This window comes from Salvelinus sp. IW2-2015, unplaced genomic scaffold (assembly GCF_002910315.2).
Source record: "Salvelinus sp. IW2-2015 unplaced genomic scaffold, ASM291031v2 Un_scaffold1385, whole genome shotgun sequence".
Classification (NCBI taxonomy): domain Eukaryota; kingdom Metazoa; phylum Chordata; class Actinopteri; order Salmoniformes; family Salmonidae; genus Salvelinus; species Salvelinus sp. IW2-2015.
The window spans coordinates 148749-161819 of record NW_019942875.1 but is presented as its reverse complement, the minus strand read 5'-3'; the positions used below and the strand labels follow the sequence as shown (position 1 = coordinate 161819).

The window sequence follows — 13071 nt, the reverse complement described above, 5'->3', positions numbered from 1 at the left end:
ATACAACAGAATTTTTTTTGCTCATATAATTTTAAAAACAAGTTGTTGGCAGGGCCAAACACAAATAGGTAAGTTGGGATATGACTAAAGAGTTAAWCAGGGTGATTTTTCCACAAAAAAAGAGGTGTTGTCCTTTCCATAGTAGCAAAATAGTATCTAATTTCTATTCAAATGAGTTGTCGTGAGACAATTTATTTCTTGCATGATATAAATACCTAGTATGTCCACTTCAACGTCTGACCTTTTTATTGGTAAARGACACGTTAATGTGTAGATCCAATACCCAGAGAGGTTAGAAAAATGATGTATCCTCATCCAAATTGTTATATTAAAAGAAAACACGAATRATCAGCAACAATGACACCTTTTTAGCCCTGGATTTCTGTTCCATCTGATTTTAATAGCTAATATTTTCATGGCCATAATAAATATGCCGATTATGGACAACCTTGTTTTCCTCCTCTTGACAATTTAATACTTTCTGAGAAGTGAAGCTCATGAAGCTGGTTGAGAGCATATACTGMAGTAGCGGTTTGAGAAAGCATTCCAAATTGGGCAAGAATGGGGAGATTTGATTAAATAATGTCTAGTCCTAGCTGATGGAGCTCGGATACACCCCTATACCCCAAAACACACACACACACACACAGGTCCCCTGCTGTGACCATTTAACCAAGCACCTCGATGCAGTCAGACTATTCGATTATTTTGTAATAATAATTGTAATAATATGCCCCTTCTCTGATTGTCCGAGTGTGATCCCTTCCCCATGGGTTACTGCTGCTAATGTTGCCAGCACTGCCACTACCTAGGTGGGGTTCTCCACKGGAAWTCCCACCGGCTAGGTACGAGGTCGTCAAGGTTCTCATTAGCAGCTTWAAAAAATTCCTTGTATATTATGCTCACCATTCGGGGGCTTTGGCTTTGTTGGACCAACACTGCCAGGCAGGCTCAGACTCCTGATGGGGCAGTGCTGCTTTTGTCTGTCTTTTGTCTGTCTTTCTGTCTCKGCTATGGGTAYGTTACTTGCASTAGGCCTATAAAACAGATAAAGACTTCTCCTTAGTGTGTGGGTCGCTCAGCTGGGTGTCTAGGATATAGGGTTGGGGACTGTTTAGTCGTGATAGGACAATAAATAAATAAATAAATAAAAGGATTTACTCATTCATTCTTAAATGATATAAAATGTCTCATGAGCTAAGCTGTAAGTCCTTGTATCCCTGAATGTAGCTTCAAAGGTCCAATGCAACCGTTTTTGTCTCAATATCAATTAATTTATGGGTAACAATTAAGGACCTTACGAAGATTTTAATTGAAAACAAACAAAAATAGCTTCTTAGCAAAGAAGAATTTATCTTTGACTGTCTGGGAGTGGTCTTAGTGGGGAYMTGAAAATTGAAAACTATCTGTTATTGGCAGAGGGGCTTGGAAAGCTCTTTCTTATTGGTCTATAAACTAGTTTACATCCCACCAATTTCAGGCAATCTTTTCAAACAAAGCTTACACTTGAAAGGGCATTATCATAATCTTCACAATTTCACAGTATTATTCCAAACTCATAGTGTGGAAATATATATAAAACACAGGACAATCATGTTTTTGACTGCACTGGGCCTTGTCACTCACCATGCCACTCTATCCTTTCTGTCGACCAGAGATGCCATCTTCACCATRCAGTACAACATRCGTTCATTCATGAATGTGAAAACCTGGCCATGGATGAAGGTGTACTTCAAGATCAAGCCCCTGCTGAAGAGCGCTGAGACTGAGAAGGAGCTGGCCAACATGAAGGAGAACTTCGACAAGATGAAGACAGACCTGGCCAAGGCTCTGGCCAAGAAGAAGGAGTTGGAGGAGAAGATGGTGTCCATTCTGCAGGAGAAGAACGACCTGTCACTCCAAGTTGCATCTGTGAGTGAGAAATGATTTCATAAGAACATATTTTCATACACATGAATACACAAACGAGCATCATTTTTTTATTGCCCATGTTAAATTATATTTCATGAATGTTGATTTGCTCTGACCTCCATGACTAAATCAAGTCTATATTTTGATAAACAACATGAGTCCTAAATTTTTCTCCTGTTCTGAAATCAGGAATCAGAGAGTCTGAACGATTCTGAGGAAAGGTGTGAGGGGCTCATCAAGAGCAAGATCCAGCTGGAGGCCAAACTCAAAGAGACGACTGAGAGGCTGGAGGATGAGGAGAGATGAATGCTGCGTTTGCACTGCCAAGAAGAGGAAGCTGGAGGATGAGTGCTCTGAGCTGAAGAAGGACATTGATGACCTGGAGCTCACCCTGGCCAAAGTGGAGAAGGAGAAGCACGCCACTGAAAARAAGGTATTGTGTCTTACAATAGACAGTCTAACCCAAACCATAATCAACTCAAAACATAMCTCAACAGAAATGGAATTCCAGATGRATTGTGGGTGGTGGAAAAATGAAGACACAAAATAGTGGAATAGTGGTACTCCCATCATTCATTGTATGTTCAGCTCCTACTTGTTTATGACTTKCATTCAGTACACTGGCATGAWGTACACTGCCACCTAGTGTTGAATCTATAGAACAGTACTTGTTGACACATTTCTAATCTGATTTAAATGAATGCAATACATATGACACTAAATCTCCCCTTTATGTGAAGTGACAAAAGGCTAATTATGTGGTGGCCATTTTCAGGTTAAAAACCTGACAGAYGAGATGGCGTCTTTYGATGAGAGTGTTGCCAAGTTGACCAAGGAGAAGAAAGCCCTCCAAGAGGCCCACCAGCAGACACTGGACGACCTGCAGTCAGAGGAGGACAAAGTCAACACTCTGACCAAGGCCAAGACCAAGCTGGAACAGCAAGTGGACGACGTGAGTGGAGTTTGACATTTTGGCCATGATAGTATGTAAGATGTTATTYTCTTCWGTTGTTTAGATTTGAACAATACATGTCTATTTTWATGTTGTAGCTTGAGGGTTCTCTGGAGCAAGAGAAGAAGCTCCGTATGGACCTTGAYAGAGCKAAGAGAAAGCTGGAGGGAGATCTGAAACTGGCCCAGGAGTCCWTAATGGACCTGGAGAATGACAAGCAGCAGTCTGATGAGAAAATCAAGAAGTAAACACAAATAAATTACTACAGTTTTACCTGCAATATTGAGCAAAACAACGGTTGTTCTTGTTTAATTCTTGTAATTATGAATTAACATTTGCATGTGATTCGTACAATACTCTCTCTTCACACTATTGAACCCAAAACGTCTTAGAAAATCGACGTYTTTGTGTTTCTTAGGAAGGAGTTTGAGACATCCCAGCTCCTCAGTAAGATTGAGGATGAGCAGTCTCTGGGAGCTCAGCTGCAGAAGAAGATCAAGGAACTCCAGGTACAGTACAGGACCTCAGCTCCAGTGCAGGAAAGCACATACCTGAAACATTTCCCCAAAAAATATTCTGGTAGCACACATTTCTCCTGGTGGCTTGAAGGTTGCAAGATGGTGCTTCTTACCGTTGTAGTTTTGGTTCCCGGATGGGACACTATCTATTTAATATATTTGTGTAACTGGCTTTGTATGAACACATTTAAAAATATTTGAATTTAACATTTATGAAAAATATACAAATTCTTATTAATTTGTTTATTATTTATTTGGTTCAGTTGTTTCAAAAATGTATACTATTATTGTTTTATGTATTGTAGTATTCATCAACCGTGCTCCTGCCCACTGTTCTAGGCACGTATTGAGGAGCTGGAGGAGGAAATTGAAGCTGAGCGTGCTGCCAGGGCCAAGGTTGAGAAGCAGAGGGCCGATCTCTCCAGGGAACTTGAGGAGATCAGCGAGAGGCTGGAGGAGGCCGGAGGTGCCACTTCTGTTCAGATTGAGATGAACAAGAAGCGRGAGGCTGAGTTCCAGAAGCTGCGTCGTGATCTTGAAGAGTCCACCTTGCAGCATGAGTCCACAGCCGCCGCTCTGCGCAAYAAYCAGGCCGACAGTGTGGCTGAGCTCGGGGAGCAGATCGACAACCTGCAGCGCGTCAAGCAGAAGCTGGAGAAGGAGAAGAGTGAGTACAAGATGGAGATTGATGACCTCTCCAGCAACATGGAGGCCATCGCCAAGTCTAAGGTGAGTAGTGATGTTTTGATCAAGCAGTGTTGAGGAGGGTCAACAACATTACCATTCAAGTGAACTGAAGTTGACAGGAGTCTCATATATAAAGTACTGATGGAACATGTTTCACTAACAGGGCAATCTGGAGAAGATGTGCCGTACTCTTGAGGACCAGCTGAGTGAGCTCAAGACTAAGAATGAGGAGAATGTTCGCCAGATCAACGACATCGGTGGACAGAGGGCCAGACTCCTGACAGAAAATGGTACCATCATCAACAATGAACAACAATCCAATTATTTCTTCAATAAAACACATATATTGGAGGCTGTATTCACATAGTATAGTCCACAGTTTCACACCTAACATTGCCCTATGATACCTTAAAATCAATTTTCAATCTTAGAGAACAGAGACCCAATTAACAAGATGTCCCTCTGTCCCTGCAGGTGAGTTTGGCCGCCAGCTGGAYGAGAAGGAAGCCCTGGTGTCTCAGCTGACCAGAGGCAAACAGGCCTTCACCCAGCAGGTGGAGGAGCTGAAGAGGCAGATTGAGGAGGAGGTCAAGGTAAGGGACTCAAAACGGACTCCAGAGTTTAGATCTTCATATAGACAGTGACTACGCCATCCTCTGAGACTTTTACTGTAATTTGTTTAACTATCTCTCTTATCTCTCTTTGTCTTTCACTTTTTTCTCTCACAGGCTAAAAATGCACTGGCCCACAGTGTCCAGTCTGCCCGCCATGACTGTGACCTCCTGAGGGAGCAGTTTGAGGAGGAGCAGGAGGCCAAGGCTGAGCTGCAACGCGGCATGTCCAAGGCAAACAGTGAGGTGGCTCAGTGGAGGACTAAGTATGAAACTGATGCTATCCAGCGCACAGAGGAGCTGGAGGAGGCCAAGTGAGTTGCACGGAACAGCAAAAACTCAAATATAGGGTGTGGATAGTGAATGGTAGGGGGCTCTAAGAAGTAATTATTTTGCTATGTATTTTAACATTTGTACACACTCTGTTGTCCAAAAGGAAGAAGCTGGCCCAGCGTCTGCAGGACGCTGAGGAGACCATTGAGGCGACCAACTCCAAGTGCGCCTCCCTGGAGAAGACCAAGCAGAGGCTGCAGGGAGAGGTGGAGGACCTCATGATTGACGTTGAGCGAGCCAACGCAATGGCCGCCAACCTCGACAAGAAGCAGAGGAACTTTGACAAGGTGAAAATGAATTATCCTCAACCTAGAGTGATATTTTCTGTCTGCTACATGATCTATTGTAGCATAATTGTAGCATTTTTCTGATTCCAAACTCTTCATCAAGACCTAATAAAAATCCCATTGATTCCCCAGGTTCTGGCAGAGTGGAAGCAGAAGTATGAGGAGGGTCAGGCTGAGCTGGAAGGAGCTCAGAAGGAGGTTCGCTCTATGAGCACTGAACTCTTCAAGATGAAGAACTCCTACGAGGAGACTCTGGATCATCTGGAGACTCTGAAGAGAGAGAACAAGAACCTGCAACGTGAGCATTTGACAGCAGTTTTTTTGAGCTCATGTTTAACTAGTGTAATTACCATTTCAATTTTTTTCAACTTATAATTGGTATCCCTTTGAACAACCCAAAGAAGTGGGGGCATTTAGATRTGCCAGACCTGAGAATTTGACAGCATTTCTTTTGGGCTCATGTTTGACTAGTGTTTTGAAAATGGAGGGAATCATCAAGACCATTTTAAAACAGTATTATACTTACTTTATTATTTGGACTTGAACAATCCAAAGATTTATGCCAACTACTTGAATTATTTTTTTCATTAGCAAGATTAGCAAACTTCGACATAACATGTCAGCAACAAATGCTGACTCTACACATCCATGTATATCTGACCAAATTATGAAAGACAAGCACTGTAATTTTCAATTCCGTAAAGTTKGTGTGGAAGAGGTGATGGTTTTTTGTTCTCTATCAACAATTACAAGCCACCGGGGTCTGACAAATTGGATGGAGAATTATCGAGGATAATAGAGGACAATATTGCCACTCCTATTTGCCACATATTCAATTTAAGCATACTAGAAAGTGTGTGCCCTCAGGCTTGGAGGGAAGCAAAAGTCATTCCGCTACCTAAGAATAGTAAAGCCCCCTTAACTGGCTCAAATAGTCGACCAATCAGCCTGTTACCAACCCTTAGTAAACTTTTTGAAAAAATTGTGACAATGCTATTTTATTGTAAACAAATTGACAACAAACTTTCAGCATGCTTATAGAGAAGGACATTCACCAAGCACAGCACTTACACAAATTACTGATGATTGGCTGAGAGAAATTGATGATGAAAAGATTGTGAGGGCTGTTTTATTAGACTTCAGTGCAGCTTTTGACATTATCGATCATTGTCTGCTGCTGGCAAGACTTGTGTTATGGCTTTATACCCCCTGCTATATTGTGGATAAAGAGGTACCTGTCTAACAGAACACATAGGCTGTTCTTTAATGGAAGCCTCTCCAACATAATCCAGGTAGAATTAGGAATTCCCCAAGGCAGCTGTCCAGGCCCATTACTTTTTTCAATCTTTACTAACGACATGCCACTGGCTTTGAGTAAAGCTACTGTATCTATGTTTGCGGAAACTCAAACTATACACGTCAGCTACTACAGTAACTGCTGGCCCTTGGATGCACACAGAGAGCTAATATTAATCATATGCATGCCAATCTCTCCTGGCTCAAAGTGGAGGAGAGATTGACTTCATCACTGCTTGTATTTATGAGAGGTATTGACATGAATACACCTAGCTGTCTGTTTGAACCACTGACACACAGCTCGGACACCCATGCATACCCCACAAGACATGCCACAAGAGGTCTCTTCACAGTCCCCAAGTCCAGAACAGACTATGGAAGGCACACAGTACTAAATAGAGCCATGACTACATGGAACTCTATTCCACATCAAGTAACCGATGCAGCAGTAAAATTAGATTTAAAAAATAGACWAAAAAAACACCTTATGGAACAGCAGGGACCGTGAAGCAACACAAAAATAGGCACAGACACACACACACGAGAGCATATGCACTATACACACATGTACACATGGATGTTGTACTGTAGATATGTGGTAGTGGTGGAGTAGGGGCCAGAGGGTACACAGTCTGTGAATGTATTGTTAGGTTTTTAAAACTGTGTAAACTGCATTCATTTTGCTGAAGACGTGGCAGTTAGATTAGCAAGATCATATGATAATTCTGATTAATTAATTAATTATTATGATTCAATGTCAACTTTGTTGCATTGGCAATACCCACTGAAAATCTCCCAAGTCTAAACTGCTCCTGTGTTTGTGTGTGCAGAGGAGATTGGTGACCTGACTGAGCAGATCGGAGAGTCTGGCAAGAGCATCCATGAGCTGGAGAAGGCCAAGAAGACCGTGGAGACAGAGAAGTCTGAGATCCAGACCGCTCTGGAGGAGGCTGAGGTACAAACTACAGCTGTTCGATGGGAAAAGCAGTGTTAATGTGATCATTTGGATCTCCATGAGCTTTTGCAGAAGCATCAGCTACTCTTCCTGGGGTCCACACAAAACACAAAACACAACAAGTAACAAAACACTGATAGACAAGGACAGTCACACAAATGTAAAATACGATATACAAACAATACAACTAAAGTGGTACACTAGGCAACTCCAGCTACAGTSCCACGATCCCTGTATTGGTGTTTATTGTCGTCATATATATTTAATTCCTTGTGTTATACACATCCAAATGTATTGAACACAATTTGCCTGACTGCCTCTCTTTGTCCAGGGAACACTGGAGCACGAGGAATCCAAGATTCTGKGWGTGCAGCTGGAGCTGAACCAGATCAAGGGTGAGGTGGACAGGAAGCTGGCTGAGAAGGACGAGGAAATGGAGCAGATCAAGAGGAACAGCCAGAGGATGGTGGACTCCATGCAGAGCACCCTGGACTCTGAGATCAGGAGCAGGAATGATGCCCTGAGGGTGAAGAAGAAGATGGAGGGAGACCTGAACGAGATGGAGGTCCAGCTGAGCCACTCCAACAGGCAGGCCGCTGAGGCCCAAAAACAGCTGAGGAACGTCCAGGGACAGCTCAAGGTAAAGGGACTGGGATATCAGGCAAAATAATAGGAAAGTTAGGCAGAGATTTGTTTGTGAATCTGTAGAAAATAATAGCACAGAGGAATTTGAATAGCGTTTACTAATATGCTGTAGACAGGTAAGGATATTGGGCAATTCTTACCAAGGAGCATTTATATCAATGACCCAATCACCTCTACTTCCACAAGTCCTAATGAACCCATGTCATTGTGAACCCCAGGATGCCCTATTGCACCTTGATGACGCTGTTCGCGTCGCAGATGATATGAAGGAGCAGGCAGCCATGGTGGAGCGCAGGAACGGTCTGATGGCGGCTGAAATCGAGGAGCTGAGAGTTGCTCTGGAGCAGACAGAGAGAGGCCGCAAAGTGGCTGAGACTGAGCTGGTAGACGCCAGCGAGCGTGTTGGACTGCTGCACTCCCAGGTATGGGTCAAAAGCCATTTCTAATGAAACTCAACCAGGCATACCATTTCTGCCTTGTGACCTGAAAGTTCTCTTGATAGTCAAAAAAATGGTTTTAACTCCTCCAGAACACCAGCCTTCTGAATACTAAGAAGAAGCTGGAGTCTGACCTGGTGCAGGTGCAGGGAGAGGTCGAAGACATCGTTCAGGAGGCCAGGAATGCAGAGGAGAAGGCCAAGAAGGCCATTACTGACGTGAGTCCTTATGATCTATTCATTTACATTCACTTCATTTGTATCCAAGGGCCAATGGTTGTGTAGCTGAGCTGGTTCACCACAACAAAGTCTTCAGAAGGACGTTATGATTGGTGCCAATTGGTGCATAATTTAAACAAACTACGATTCCAGGCGGCCATGATGGCTGAGGAGCTGAAGAAGGAGCAGGACACCAGCTCTCACCTGGAGAGGATGAAGAAGAACCTGGAGGTCACAGTCAAGGACCTGCAGCACCGCCTGGATGAGGCTGAGAACCTGGCCATGAAGGGAGGCAAGAAGCAGCTCCAGAAACTGGAGTCCAGGGTGAGTTAACAGCAGGGGGGATTAAGATGGATTGAAGGACTGATTGCTGGAAATGTATTTAATCATACAAATACACAGGAGCATTGTGTAATGACTTTCTCTCAATAACCCACCTAGATAATGAAAAGCTGTTGTTATCATTACAGATCCCTTCAATTACAATTGGTAAAGTAGATAGGTACAGACAACAATTGTGCCTCCTTGACTGAGTAGAATAATATATCTCTGTTGTACTAAGATTTGTTACGTCTGATTTCACCACCTCAAACAAATTCCTGTGTTAATGTCTTCCACAAAGGTGCGTGAGCTTGAGAATGAGGTGGAGGCTGAGCAGAGAAGAGGTGCAGACGCGATCAAAGCAGTCCGCAAGTATGAGCGCCGAGTCAAGGAGCTCACCTACCAGGTAACAGAGAAGTCAGAAAGTGCCTTCTTCCCAAACTTGACACTAACACGGACAGGTTTTCGTATAAAACTATTGGCCATTGATTCTTTGATCTTGTCCCACAGACCGAGGAGGATAAGAAGAACGTTGCCAGACTTCAGGACCTGGTAGATAAGCTGCAGATGAAAGTCAAGGCCTACAAGAGGCAGGCTGAGGAAGCGGTGAGTCACATACTTTGTCAAATACTTTGAAAGCATYCATTCAAAAACATATTATTTCCCTAGTAGACATTAAAAGTTGAAGTAAGTTTTACTACTGCGCATCAGTCAACAATGACTCAATTGATAGTGCAAGTTATTGCTGAAGAAATGATGCACATCACTGAGCGCCGCCTATCTCTATGTGTCACCAACTTAAAGGAATATTCATTGGCTGTACTGGGGGCTGGTCTAGTGTACTGGGGGCTGGTCTAGTGGTAGTACTGTACTGAAGGCTGGTCTAGTGGTAGTACTGTACTGGGGGCTGGTCTAGTGGTAGTACTGTACTGAAGGCTGGTCTAGTGGTGTCTACGTGGTAGTACTGGTACTGGGGTGGTCTAGTGGTAGTACTGTACTGAAGGCTGGTCCTACGTGGTAGTAACTGTACTGGGGGCTGGTTCTAGTGGTAGTACTGTACTGGGGGCTGGTCTAGTGGTAGTACTGTACTGGGGGCTGGTCTAGTGGTAGTACTGTATTGGGGACTGGTCTAGTGGTAGTACTGTATTGGGGACTGGTCTAGTGGTAGAACTGTACTGGGGGCTGGTCTAGTTGTAGTACTGTACTGGGGGCTGGTCTAGTGGTAGTGCGACCACCCCTGAATCACACACTGTGCCTCTCATAAGTATTCACCCCCTTTTGGATTTATTTTCACTTTTAGAYAGTGGGATTGAAATGAATTTAATTGTGATGTTTTTGTCATTCTTCTACACAAGATACTCCACAATGTCACCGTGACTAGAAAATTGGATACAAGTAGTATATCATACACATACAATAGTTGAGGAACAATGTGAAAGTAAATATGATTTGAAAGGTGATTAACCTGTAACCCAACTATTGAGAAAATGGCCCTTGAATGTTTTGGTACACCTACAGGAGAGCTCTTTGTCTACACCCATTCAGCATCGTTCACACCCTCTGAACCCCGCCCATCTCCTTAAGGAGTCACATGTGAGGCCATGTGCTAAACAGAGTGTATACAGTAGTGTAGTAAACAACCAAAGATTTCAAGACTAAAAGTGGTAAAAGTAGTAGCAGAAAGTAGTAGTAAAAACACACTTTAACTAGTCCTTGGTCTATATCCTAATCTGACTTTGGTGTTGGTCATGTTGTTCTTCACATTACCGTCTCTGGTAAACACACACTATATCAAATAAAATTAGAGTTTATTTGTCACATGCTCGGGATACAGAAGGTGTAAACGGTACAGTGAAATGGTTACTTGTATATTTGCAATATAGCAATATCAAAAATAGAAAGTGTCCAGATAAAATATATTTTATAATTAGTAGATGATGCTTACCRAGACGCACTTGTCTAAATTGATGGGTCATATGAAAGAAATGCTATAGCCACCCTCTAGATAAGTGGTTGGGTCACTATTGTCTTGACATGTACACGTGTTCATGAAATACAATAGATGGCCGTAATCACGCCGAGACACACATGGTTAATTTTGATGGGTCATGTAATCCTCTGGTGAAGTGGAGTCTTTTGTTTAGACACGTAGCTAGCTAGCTAGCTAGCTAAACAATGAACCATAATCCCAACCCATACTACTATCAATACAAACTGATTGTCATAGCTAGCCACCATGCATGACATGCTGTAGTATGAATCTGCAGGTAGCTAAAGATAACCAACTAGGTTCAGGACAGCAATGTTGTTGATAGCAGCAGTAACACTTTTGCAGTTCTCCATGGCTAATGTTATATCTTTCAAAAAATACCTCAAGAAWWWWWRWWTATTAATTTGCTACCTGAAGCTTCAAACTTTGAATGCTGATTTTACACTCTCCCTCTCTTTTCCTCACCCAGGAGGAACAAGCCAACAGCCACATGTCTAAGTTCAGGAAGGTTCAGCATGAGCTGGAGGAGGCTGAGGAGCGTGCTGACATCGCTGAGTCTCAAGTCAACAAGCTCAGAGCCAAGGCCCGCGACACTGGAAAGGTACGGAGCTGCTGCTAAACCTATACCTGACTCATGTTAAGATATGGCCACATCAACACCACCTATGATATAGTCTTCTCAGAGGTCAATACTGACCTTTTACACACGTTAAAATGTATTTAAGATCTCTAAGAAGCACATTTCAGGTAGGGCAATAATAGATGAATTCAAACTAAGACGGTTCTTCAATATTGAAAATCAAAGCTTAACACTGAGCATTTAATGCTTCATTCATTACATTATTTCTAACTGTACAGATATTCATATATTTAGCATGTTCATTATTAATACTCATCCATTATTTTCTTCTTACAGGGCAAAGAAGTTGCTGAATAAACAAGACCAAAGTCTTACATCATTTTCCCGTGTTGCATAAAATATGATTTTCATGGTGAAAATGAGCTTTYATTAAAAACATGTCGGCCTACATACACTTCCTTTGTGACTGTGGACTCATTACTCAGCTAACAGCTGTTTCATATCATACACATATTGTACTTTAATTTAAAGCGCAATCTGGGATTCCAACAATAACGATGTGGTCACGCCAACAAACTTAAGGTTTCACCTGTTTTTTGTAAACAGCCGAGGGATGAGGCTGGAGAAATGTAACCACTATCAAATTCAAATTTGGGATTGATTGGGATTCTGCCAAGTGGCAACAGCTAGTCTTCCAGGGGGTCTGACAGATAACAAAGACATTTTTTTGAGAAAGAAACTTTACAATTGACATACAGTACATTTAAAACGTTGACATGAACAAAATAACTAGGTGAGAAAGAGAMGCGTTGTTTAAAAATAAAAATAAACTTTAATTCCACTATAAATTGTAAAGCACCCTTTACTGGCTCTAACAGCCACCCAATCAGTTTGCTTCATYTTCTTAGTAAACTGATGGAGGATGTCGACATATATAACAAATGTGGATCTAAAAGAAAAATAAATAATAATAATCGAGAAATAATCAAAATTAGCATATTGATGACATTGTGGCCTTACACAGGCCTCCTTTAAAACAGTTTGTCCTAGGTTTTCTAGAGAAATCACTATAGTATAGTAATCTGAAATGCAGTGGAAAAGGGAAGCAACCGGGAGAATGATTTAAATGTATCAACTTTTAATAATCAAAAGTTGAATTAATGAATATTCATATATCAAATAACTTTACATAAATAGGAAATGAATCTCTGATTGAATTTTCACTAAATAAGAAAATATAATTGACCTTACACAAAATAACAAAACACAATTCAGTATTTCAATCTCAGCCATGAACACAATAACAACTTTCACGTAATGTTCCAGTCTT

The 13071-nt window shown here is 42.0% G+C and overlaps 1 protein-coding gene across 1 annotated transcript; it reads left to right on the top strand.

Annotated features, from left to right (window-relative positions):
- The first annotated feature begins 2108 nt into the window (after nucleotides 1–2108).
- LOC112070666 (myosin heavy chain, fast skeletal muscle-like) lies at nucleotides 2109–12195 on the top strand. The gene is made up of 19 exons (XM_070439066.1): nucleotides 2109–2344; nucleotides 2687–2863; nucleotides 2962–3107; nucleotides 3282–3372; nucleotides 3721–4110; nucleotides 4232–4358; nucleotides 4543–4661; nucleotides 4797–4993; nucleotides 5116–5299; nucleotides 5432–5597; nucleotides 7426–7550; nucleotides 7882–8190; nucleotides 8414–8617; nucleotides 8725–8850; nucleotides 9004–9174; nucleotides 9473–9577; nucleotides 9682–9777; nucleotides 11631–11762; nucleotides 12078–12195. The coding sequence occupies exons 1-19, from the start codon at nucleotides 2204–2206 to the stop codon at nucleotides 12096–12098; spliced, it is 3027 nt and encodes a 1008-aa protein (XP_070295167.1). The 5' UTR covers nucleotides 2109–2203; the 3' UTR covers nucleotides 12099–12195.
- The last annotated feature ends 876 nt before the right edge of the window (nucleotides 12196–13071 follow it).